The 11,812-nt window shown below is 42.1% G+C and overlaps 1 protein-coding gene across 20 annotated transcripts in view; it reads right to left on the reverse strand.

Annotated features, from left to right (window-relative positions):
- Window positions 1-10,863, reverse strand: part of FN1 (fibronectin 1) — a 75,644-nt gene extending 64,781 nt beyond the window's left edge. For all 20 annotated transcript variants that reach the window (XM_015110925.3, XM_015110923.3, XM_028831089.2 and 17 more), the window contains exons 1-7: window positions 10,451-10,863; window positions 9,487-9,615; window positions 8,114-8,251; window positions 6,585-6,716; window positions 5,486-5,623; window positions 2,664-2,822; window positions 123-314 (exon numbers count right to left, since the gene is read on the reverse strand). In XM_015110925.3, the coding sequence (XP_014966411.1) occupies window positions 123-314; window positions 2,664-2,822; window positions 5,486-5,623; window positions 6,585-6,716; window positions 8,114-8,251; window positions 9,487-9,615; window positions 10,451-10,598 (1,036 nt within the window). In that variant the 5' untranslated portion in view covers window positions 10,599-10,863. The remainder of the gene's footprint in view (window positions 1-122; window positions 315-2,663; window positions 2,823-5,485; window positions 5,624-6,584; window positions 6,717-8,113; window positions 8,252-9,486; window positions 9,616-10,450) is intronic.
- Between the last annotated feature and the right edge of the window lie 949 nt (window positions 10,864-11,812).

An 11,812-nucleotide genomic window follows, 5' to 3' on the forward strand; every position in this document is an offset into this window, starting at 1 on the left:
GGGTGGTAAAGATTACAAGCTTCTCTTGTTTGTTTTATTGTTTCACATTGAATGAATGTATTGTCCTTCAAAAACTAAATAATAAAGTCATCAGTCCTATTCTTCAAAAAGATAATGCATACCTGTCTCTTGGCAGCTGACTCCATTGCCCAGGCACATGCAAAGCATTTGCTTATTTCCTTGTGTCTTCAGCCACTGCATCCCCACAGAGTAGACCACACCACTGTCTGTGACACAGTGGCCATAGGGGGCAGGCTGGGGGTGAGGCTGCGGTTGGTAAACAGCTTCACGAACATCGGTGAAGGGGCCAGATCCTAATGGCATGAGAAGGGAAGGTCATGAAACTGGGTGAGAGAAGACAATTCACTACTTTCTACAGTCAGGATCTTTAGGATCTCACAGAGATCACTCTGAAATCCATGTCGTTACTGGCCTGGGACTGGAAAAAACAAATGTCCCTTATTCAGCAGTTGCTTTTGTATTTAGTCTAGGAAATAATCCACAAGTGTCTACCAAGTGGTCTCCATCCTCCAGCTCAACTGGGGCTACTGGGATTATATTTCTGTTTGTTTGTTTTATGGGGTTATTTTTGAGATGGAGTCTCACTCTGTTGCCTAGGCTGGAGTGCAGTGGCGTGATCTCGGCTCACTGCAACCTCTGCCTCCTAGGTTTAAGCGATTCTCCTGCCTCAGCCTCCTGAGTAGCTGGAATTACAGGCACATTCCACCATGCCCGGCTGACCTTTTTTTGTATTCTTAGTAGAGATGGGGTTTTGCCATGTTGGCCAGGTTGGTCTCGAACTCCTGACCTCAGGTGATCCACCTGCCTCGGCCTTCCAAAGTGCTGGGATTATAGGCATGAGCCACCACACCTGGCCAGGATTATATTTCTAAATCACAGACATCATCCTGCCACTCCATACAGCAGATACCTTGAACATCTCCTCGCTTTTCTGTGTAACTGAGCTCATTAGAGGGTGCCTTCGGCAGCTGTCCTGGATTCTCTGGAGGTCACCTCCACCTTCCACATTTTATTTCTCCTCAGTATTATTGCGATTCTGTTGTGCTTTTTCTAAAACCAATCGATCCTCTTAAGACAGCTTTCCTTTCAGAACAATACAACAGGATGTGTCGATCTTTTCTTTCAACTTTTAGATATCTGTTCTCTTGGAGGCCAGGGCCCACCGCAGAACAGAATCAGGGTTGATGCTAGACCAAAGGTACACTGAATTCAGTGCCTCCCTAAGTGCTGCTGAACACTAGAACCCAAAGATGTTCACAGGCAAAGAATCCCAAGGTCAAACGTACTAGGGAGACATGGCGCCCATCCCCTACACGCCACCATGGAGAGTATGATGTAAAGGAACATACAAATTCTGCAGAGCAGGTTCCATTTTGTTTAACCCAGTGCTTTTCAAACTTTTTTGAACAATGGAGTCTTTTCAGTATTGGCAATATTCATAAAAATAGCTAATATTTACTGAGTATTTATCCCCATTTAATTCCCACCTACTCTTTTAATCTATTTTGGTAGATTGACATTTATAACTTTTTTTGGTCAGTAGCAATTTTATTAATGATAATCAAATAACTCAAAGATATCAAATCTAATCTTGTTCACCTTTGTAAGTGCCCAAAGCAAGAAAAAAACTCATCAAAAGAAGAAAAATTAGAACAATTAATATTTTTAACTGAAGGATGGCTGAGACACTATATAATGATACTGGCACATCATATAGTAAAAAGTTGATCAAAACGTATTAAAAATAATGAGAGGAGTGCACATTCATGTTGGCCATATTTCTCTCTTCAGATTTTTATGAAACATTTATGATGTAAAAATCTTGTTCTTATGCCAAAAATGATTAAAACTTGTTTTTTTAAAAAGAATGCTTGGATATCATGTCTTTCATGGCCATCTCCAGGTCCTCTCTGAATTTCTAAAATTTCAAATGCCAATACATGAAGAAAATGATTGTGCATTACTTTATAAAATGTAACAAAGTTTGCCAGAGCATAGAAACCACATATGAAGGATGGTTTCCACTACAAAAAGAGCTCAATGTCGGAACAGGGAAGTATATTTCATTCAAAAACAAACAAACAAACAAAAAACAACAGAAAACTCAAATGTACTTTTTTTGTTCTTTCCTAGGGAAGAACCAAGTAGTCATCTAATTATAACTCTCATTTCCTTTCAAATGAACTTTGGATATTCAAAATACGTGTGTGTGCGTGTGTGTGTGTGTGTGTGTGTGTGTGATCTATCCATGGTAGATTTTATGATGATAGGATTCTTTAAAACTCAGTTTTATCTTTTGGAGATAAATCTGGCTTTTTTCCCCCTAAGATTTATTTGCATCATTTTCATTTATTTCTCAAAAAGTTAAAACCTGACATTAAAAAAAGTTTTAACAACCCATAATGTGTTAAATGATCTTAGGTTATTCACTGAAACCCTGCAAATTTTCATTTATTTCTCAAAAAGTTAAAACCTGACATTAAAAAAAGTTTTAACAACCCATAATGTGTTAAATGATCTTAGGTTATTCACTGAAACCCTGCAAATTATCCCCAAATGGCATGTCAAAGGAAAGACGGATTTGTGGAAATATTTCTTGACCTGCTTCCCCGTTTCCCGCCCCTGCTCGTCCTGTGCCTCACCGCTCGATGTGGTCTGCACAGTGGTGTGCCTCTCACACTTCCACTCTCCTCGGCCGTTGCCTGTGCAGATGCACTGGAGCAGGTTTCCTCGATTATCCTTCTTGCTCCAGGTGTCTCCAATTCTATAGGACGTCCTCGTGTCCTGATCGTTGCATCTATCTGTGTCACAAAGGAAGCACATAAATACATATATCAGGTCAAGAGTGGCAAGTGGTCAGTTCAAACTTAAAAAAGGAATGCTATCTATGCCTGGTAATCTATTTTTGCTAATAGGTTCATATTCAGCTCTAGTGCTGCAAGGTATTACACTTCTGAAAGATGAAATTATATTTGTTACAATGGAAAGGGAGCTGAATGGTTTAGTCTAGTTTCATCTCTCTGTCAAATAACATATTCATTCATTCGTTCGTTCATTCATTCATTCATTCATTGTTTTCACACCGTTCCTTTGGCTAACTTCATTCTCTGGCATTATATTTCATCTTTTTCCTTCTCAGGCTTTTCCAGGACTTTTCCTAGTCATCACTGTCTATGGCCTGCCTTTCTTTTTTTTTTTTTTTTTTTTTGAGACGGAGTCTTGCTCTGTCACCCAGGCTGGGTTGCAGTGGCCGGATCTCAGCTCACTGCAAGCTTCGCCTCCTGGGTTTAGGCCATTCTCCTGCTTCAGCCTCCCGAGTAGCTGGGACTACAGGCGCCCACCACCTCGCCCGGCTAGTTTTTTGTGTTTTTTAAAAGAGACGGCGTTTCACCGTGTTAGCCAGGATGGTCTCGATCTCCTGACCTCGTGATCCGCCTGTCTCGGCCTCCCAAAGTGCTGGGATGGCCTGCCTTTCAATAGGGAACTTGCTTTAGAAAACTATAAACAGGCTGAGTGCCGTGGCTCATGCCTGCAATCCTAGTACTTTAGGAGGGTGGATCATTTGCAGTCAGGAGTTCGAGACCAGCCTGGGCAACATGGTGAAACCCCCGTCTCTATTAAAAATACAAAAAAAATTAGCCGGGTATAGTGGCGGGCCCCTGTAATCCCAACTATGCGGGAAGCTGAGGCAGGAGAATCGCTTGAACCAGGAGGTGGAGGTTGCAATGAGCCGAGATCACGCCACTGCCCTCCAGCCTGGGCGACAGGGCGAGACTCTGTCTCAAAACAAACAAACAAACAAACAAATAAGCAAACAAAAAAAACTTAAAACAATGGGGAGACAAGCAGGTCTTAAAGGGTCTTCACCAATGGATACAAAGAAGCTATAAAAAGATGGTAGTATCTCTTTCTTCATTTGTTATGTAAAAAATTTAGAGGATGCACAATTTCTTTTACTAAAATGTTATTTTCCCCTCCCCTATACTCCAACACCTACAGTATTTAAAAATCACTAGCAAAATAGCCCCAAATTATTCAGTGTTAGCCCTCCAATGGAAGAGTGGGATCAACATAAAATGATAATTTGTAACTAAATGACCATTAGTCTATGTGTTCATTTATCTGGTAAATAGATAATTTAAATTATAATCCAGATTTGCTCTGTACCATGATGTGAGTATAGAGGATCTGATTTCTTTGTGAATCAGATATTGTTGCAACTACTGGGTTAGACACAAAAAATTAACAGTCGATGTAGGTTCAAACAAATACACACTCGCATTCATCTCCCACAAGAACAGAAGTTTGCGTGAAGGTATAATTACTGATTAGAGCTTTTTCCCAACTCCCCCGCTAAAAGTATTATCATCCCCTGAACCTCCATAGTGCTACTTTCAGTAGTTCTGTTGAAACTTTTAATATTGTGTTTTGCAGATGATAAATATGTGTAAGACTTTCTCATCTCCCTGACCCCCTAAGTGCTCTTCGAAGGCTGAGCTAATGTTCAGTTCATATCTGCACCCCTATAATACCTCGAACAAAGTAAGTGCTTATAAAATTTTCTGGAATAAATGACTTCTCTTTCCGAAACTTTTCCCAACTTGCTATTTAAAGAGTTCTAAATAATAGATAAGGTTTGAGTCAGACATCTAATTTGTCTTAAGCTAAAATATTGCCACAAAGATCCTGGAAGTCTGATGATCACAGTAACATTTTAAATGCAAAATAGCTAATAAACCAGCAAGTTTCTGGGAAAGTTTTGGTCAAAATTGTTACCATTTTTCATGAGAGACCTATTTTTTGTTAGCAAAGAATTTGAATTTGGATGATGGCTATGTTAAGATAGTTAAATGTTTTCAGCCAGATAAATAAAATAGGTTCAAATTATTTGGATTTGATTTTAAACTTATTTACAACACCAGCAGTTAATGGCTGTTTTACTTCAACAAACTCTCTAGTTGTTATTAGTGTAAAATATCAAAAAAGGAGCCTTGAAACCCAAAGGCAACAATTAAGACCCCAAGACAATCTTAGAAGGAGCAGTAAAGATGCCAGGGCCCAGTTTCTTTATAGCACTAATAAAATGCGTTGGGTCAGAGATACTATTCTTAACTCCAGAGTAGATCATTTAATGTATGGGATAAATTCTTTTTAATTTTATCAATTTAGCCTATGAATGTGCCTTATTTAAATTTCAAACATAGAAGGAAACCTAAACCTTTTGTTCAACTCTTTGTCAGTGGCAGTGAGCTGAGATTGAACCTTATTGAAGTGGTATGTTTTTCTATTTATGTAGTCTTCTCTGAAGATGCAGAGTAAGTTGGTTATGAAAGTTTTCTTGACATCCAGAAGTTACCAAAGCATGCTGGTATACTGGATAGGTTCTAAGTGACATAGTATTACCCGTCTCTCTAGGAGTCCAGAAAACAATACCTGGACTTTAACATAAGGATGTAAAACATACTTCTAGAGGTGCACGTGATGCGTCCGCTGCCTTCTCCCAGGCAAGTACAATCTACCATCATCCAGCCTTGGTAGGGCTTCTCCCAGGTTTCTCCGACCACATAGGAAGTCCCAGCAGCATGATCAAAACATTTCTCAGCTGTAGGGAAATTTGGAAGAAAAACAGGAAAAAAAAATGGTTATTTTGAATTGTGCAAGCTCCCTGTAATTTAAAGTGTAGTGTGTAAGCAAAAATTCAGCCACATTTTTTTTAAGTGGCACTCTGTTCAGAAAGAATGACACACCCAGCATCTAAGCACACAGTAAGTAGCCAAGGCAAAAGAAAGCTCCAGCTGAGTTGGCAGGCAGAAATTCCATTCTCCTAATAAGTACATGGACTACATATTTTCAGAGAGCCCCAAACTTCCCACCAGCATTTCCAGTAGCAAGGATTTATGTGTATAACTAGTCTGTGGGAGACTAAATATGCAAAATTCCAATTACAAATGACCAATTATGAATTTTGAGTGGCCTAAATACAATGACAAAAAAAAAAAAAGCTATTTTAAAATGTTGGAAAGCAAAACAATACAAAACAAGACAAGAATCTCTAAATTAGAAGATAAATAAACAGAGTAAAATTTATAGCCAGAAACTTTCAGGCTTATACTTACAGAATTCAACTGAGGACTGAGACCCAAAGAAGCTCAACAAGTTTTAATTCGAAAAGAAATGACCAGAGTGTGACAAGCACACACTATTTCATGTTTCAGTCCAGGACATTCCATAGAGAAATGTGTCCAAAGTGTCATTTTTTTCTTTTAAATAAATTATATCTTGACCAAAGAGGAATCTGGGATCAGCTATTAGGTAAAAGAAATGACTTCATTCTAAATCTCTATACTTTTGAAGCAAAGTTCAGACTTCTATGTGCAGTCAGTACTTTTTGATCTGATTCCTGTAAGAAGACTATGGATTCTATAATAATTCATTATTTCAAATGAAATTCCCATTGGTTTTCATTGGAATTCAGGTCTATGACCTACGTAGATGTGATTCTGGTCTAACTCCACATTAGAACTAAGCATCCCAGCTCTGGCTCAGCCCTGAGACTCACACACCTATGGGCTTGCAGGTCCATTCTCCTTTTCCATTACCAAGACACACACACTCTAACATGTAACCACCAGTCTCGTGTGGTCTCCTCCAGGTGTCACCAATCTTGTAGGACTGACCCCCTTCATGGCAGCGGTCTGTTGAAGATACAACACAAATGTTAGGAGAAGGCAGAACCAATTTTTCTCTTTTTTTTGGTCTCATGTTCCACCCATGGTAGGTACTTAGGTTGGCTAAAGTAGAGACACAGACAACAGCTTTCCCATCAGAGACAGGGGAAACATTAACAGGTCTGGTCACTTGGAGTCAATTCAATTAAGTGTCTTGTTTAGAACACAATGGAAAACTACAGAGAAATCTGGATGGCAAGGAAGAGGTCAAAAATCCTGCTTTCCCAGAGAGATCACAGGAAATTGGGTCCTAAGCAGAAAAGAAAGGCTGGGAGGCTTGGTCTTCACTCACATACAGCAGGCTAAGACTGAGACTAATTCAGTGAAAAGGCCACAGCAGGCATAGCACTCCAGGTTTTAGGAGCATGGAGAGCCTGTATTTTACCCTAGGATAGAAATGTCATTTTGGGGGAAAGCAAACAGACACATACATATAAAGTGTGGAAATCCTGGTAGTTTTCTAAGGTGTTAAATCCAATGGCATATTCAAATGCTGAACTAGACTAAACACTATGGACACTTGCCTCTTGCGATTTGCCTGTAAAGTTGGATAAAGCCTAACATGAAGTATGGGGTAACTTGACTGGGCCTATTCACACGGAACACTTTTGAATAGAAGCCTTTAAGATGACTTATATTTAAAGAATGGATCTAAAAACTTAAATACTATGTTAATAGAATCTATTGGTAACTCAGTGAATCATACTGGAAAGAGTGCCTTAGCTAAACTGGAGTTGATGAGAATCAACCCGGTTCCCAAAGTTCCTTAGCAAACACGATTGGGTTAATAATTTAGTATTATCCCTTGGAATAGGGACATCTGCTTCCTGGGTACAACCTACTGGTCACCAAGAAACCAGACTGTTTCTGGGAGGTGTAAGAGGTCTCTGCATGGCAAACAAGAAGATCACACAACACATGGCTTGTTCACTCTTCATGAACACCTTCCTAGTCACGGCAGAAAAGTCTCATGATTTGTCTAGCTTGAAGATGTCCAGGTGATTCAAAATGGGCAACTCCCCTAAGCATGTCTTATTGAAATGGAACCCAGGAGGTCTCTTGGTTCTACTGTGTACACAAACACACACACTCATAAATGCACACACACTCATAAATGCGCACACACTCATAAATGCACACACACTCATAAACGCACACACATCAAACACTGACTCCATCTGTGCTCATACCCGTCTTTAAGAAACACAGGAACCAGTTGGGTGACCACTTAAGAGTACCAGGTCACCAGGGCCAAATCCCAAAGTTAGGAATATCCAGTCATGGATAACAGAAAATGACAGTGATGGTAACAGAGACATTCATATTTGGTATTTTGGCGTCATTTTACACAATGTCTTCCTTACTTGCTATGGTGCAGCTTATTCTCCCTCGCCCAGCCCCGATGCAGGTACAGTCCCAGATCATGGAGTCTTTAGGACGCTCATAAGTGTCACCCACTCGGTAAGTGTTCCCAGTGTACTTGTCAAAGCAAGTCTCTTCAGCTGAGGGGAAAAGGAAAGTCCACGTGAGCCTCACTTAGGTACAAGTTTTTCTAGTTCACTAATCCCCTCTAAAGGAAAACCCACTTTTCTATTCCACAAGTAACATGGTACAACTCAAAGAATAAAATGAAGTGAGAGATACAGATTTTTATCCTAGGCTCTAATAAGGCCATGGTTTCTGACCTTGACAAATTCTCAAATTTTCTGTAAATTACTCATATTGTAAAGAAATCTCAGGCTCTTAGAAAAAGGTCATATGAAGTACTAACTTATGACAGAGCTAGATTTGTGAAGGGTTTCAGATCCCAATCTCTGACTCAGGAAGTCAAACCAAGGTTCACATAAAAAGCAAACAACTGGCTGGGCACAGTGGCTCAAGCCTGTTATCCCAGTACTTTGGGAGGCCAAGGCGGGTAGATCACCTGAGGTCAGGAATTCGAGACCACCCTGACCAACATGGGGAAACCCTGTCCCTACTAAAAATACGAAAATTAGCTGGGTGTGGTGGTGTGCGCCTGTAATCCCAGCTACTCAGGAGGCTGAGGCAGGAGAATTGCTTGAACCCAGGAGGCAGAGGTTGCAGTGAGCTGAGATCATGCTACTGCACTCCAGCCTGGTGACAGAGCAAGACTCTGTCTCAAAAACAAAACAAAACAAAAACAAAGAAACAATTTGAAGATCCCCACCTCCCACCAGGCCTTAACATTTGTTAATCCTATGATTTCCATTTTCCCCTCATGAGTGCTTCTCTGACAGAGTTGCTATTTATAAGAAAAATGTCAATGGTCCCAAAGGAATGAGAACTTTGAAGTGGCTAGTGGTTTTGTGTTAACTGCCGCTGACAAATTATTTTATAATATAGGTCCCCAAAGTGTTTTCTGGCTCATAAACTAACAGTTTAAGATTTGAGACTGCTTTCTAATAAATTAAAATTTTATAAGCAATTTTTTTTTGGTCAGAGGACACACAAAATCTTTGATTTTCTCATCAAAAACTGGGAGAGTAAAGCAAAAACAAGACTCTAGGAACTAATTTGGGAAAGATTTGTTTCTTTGTTTTAAAGGTAAAAGCATGTGAAAAGCAAACACAAGCAGTTTTTAAACGTTTATTCAGAGGAAATGACAGGTAATTCTATTAGAAAAATGGTGTATGTAGTTTTACTTACGAATGCAAAGTTTAACAATTACCACTTCATGTATTAAAAGATACTAACTATGGGGTTTGTGGTGACTTACCTTCAGGTTTACTCTCGCAGTTAAAACCTCGGCTTCCTCCATAACAAGTACAAATCAAGGCATTGCCCAGGTAGGTCCGCTCCCACTGTTGATTTATCTGATAGTGTTTTCCATTGTCATAACAACCGGCTGCAAATAATTGAAGGAAAACGTTACTACATTTCCATTCCTCCTTTTCCCAAAATTATGGAATTTTCTTCATGTGAATATTTAGGTATATTTTTTTCCTTTCAACTTTGCTAAAAGTTATATACAATGATGTCATTTGCATCTGGCCAGGGGTCTACATAAAAAAGTTGGAAACATTTTGGAAGGCAGACAATTGAAATCACATTTTTAAAACTTGCAAGGAACTTAACTATTCTTTTGGAGTAATAGTAAAAAAGGACAACTTTAAGCAGGTTTCTCGAAGCAAAAGGAGGGTGTGTCTTTGAAAAATGGAAAGAATTCCAACCTCTGTTCTTGGTGAAGTATCCTGAGCGGCCCTAAAGAGGTTGGAACCAATTACATCTCTTCCAAGTCAGTTACAAACAAGACAGCTATTTCAATACCCCCTTTCCACCCCCATGTTGAAAATATTTGACCAATTATTTAACAGAAGGAAATAAGTAGCAGTAAGGACCACACTAATCCTGGACGGAAAATTTATAGACATGCATCATTTTTCTCTTTAAAAGCAAGTTTTGGTTAATTCCTAGAAGGACAATCTATCTGAACGTGCAGAATTTATTAGAACACGGGTAGGTCGCAGAGTCCCCGTCCTCCAATGCATGATCTTATCATCTCAGGCCCTCAGAAGCAGCCTGCTCAAAACTCGATCCTTTTGTGTGCACAGCTGGTTTCTCTCAGTAAAGCGCGCACACACTCGCACACACGCGCGCGCACAAAACTTCAGCCCCAACTTTGGTCGGCTGTAGAGTCCCATCCCTGAGGCAGCCTGTTTCAGCCCGCGGTCAGTACTCACGCTTGCTTTGACTGACAGCCACCGGAGACTGGGGCTGAATCATTTGCTGAGCCTGCCTCTTGCTCTTCGAGGCTCCCGTGGAGGGCACCGCTGTCCCCAGGCACAGGACGGCCAGCAGCAGCAGCCCGGGCCCCGGACCCCTGAGCATGTTGAGACGGTGGGGAAGAGATGCCCTCACCGGGAAGCAAGTTGCCACCAAGTTTGCTTCCCTTCGCAACCTGCGGGAAAAATCCCTTCCAATGCCTCCGGGGGGTTGACGCCTCCAATAAGGTGGGGGCCAGAGGGTGGGAAGGGGACGGGTGGAGGAACAGAGGGGATGCAGAGGACCAGAGAAGTTGTGGCTGCAGGTCCCCTCTCCCCGCTCGCGCCTGGGGTTCCCTCTCCTCCCCCTGTGCAGCACAGCCGGCGCGGGCGTCCGAACCCCGGGAGCCGGGGCTTATATGGGACAGTCCCCTCCCGCCCCGCTGGAGGCCTGGGGCGCGGGGGAGGAGAGACCCGCTGGGCTGTCCCCGCCCCGCCCGCGGCCGCCGACCGCGCGCCGATTGGCCCGGGCTCCGGGTGACGTCACGGGGGACTGTGGGTTCGCAGCGAACAAAAGAGATGCTGATGGCCCGCCAGGACTGGGGCAAGACAACTTTTTTTTCGGTTTCCTTTGCGGTCATCAAACTTTTTAGGGGATGGGGGCAGGGATGGGAAGCGGCTGGGAGGAAAGGGAGTGGCTGGACTTGTGTGAAGCGAAGGGGTTGCAAGACGCTCCCCCTTCCCTTTTCTTTTTTATTGGGGGTGGTGGTGGTGTTTGAGGACATTGCGTCACCTCTGGTCGGGGTGGGGGGTGGAAATCTCTGCTTATAGGAGTGTATTTTGTGGGGAAGAAACCCCATAAAATATCCACCACCTTGCAGCTGTAAGAATCCAGACTTTTCAGTCCCAGGGCGGGGCTGCCTTTCCCCCCACCCTGCTCGCTTTCTTTGGACTAGAGGGCACTGACTCGGGACTCCCTTATTTTGTCTTCACAGCTCCCTGTTCGGACTTCCCTTCTCAGCTCTGCGCCTGTCTGGCTCTGAGAAAGGGCCAGGGGACGAACGGGGAGCGAAGGGAAACAGAGACCTTGAATGAGCTTCTACTAAGTACCGGGAGTTCCGCGGGGCGCTTTGCAGATCCCGGGGAAGTTCAGAGAATAAAGTTTTCCTTTGCAAGGACAAAGTAACAGTTTGCTTTTTCACAAACTCAGGAAAGCCTTTCTTTCCTGGGGATGGGACACCCGTTTCCACTGAAAGTGAAATCACTGTGAACAACCTGAAAATTGGAAAGTTGGACCAGCTGTGGGGAGCGAAAGGTCTTCGTGTCCTTTCCCACATTCAC

The sequence above is a fragment of the Macaca mulatta genome, chromosome 12 (genome assembly GCF_049350105.2).
Source record: "Macaca mulatta isolate MMU2019108-1 chromosome 12, T2T-MMU8v2.0, whole genome shotgun sequence".
Lineage (NCBI taxonomy): Eukaryota > Metazoa > Chordata > Mammalia > Primates > Cercopithecidae > Macaca > Macaca mulatta.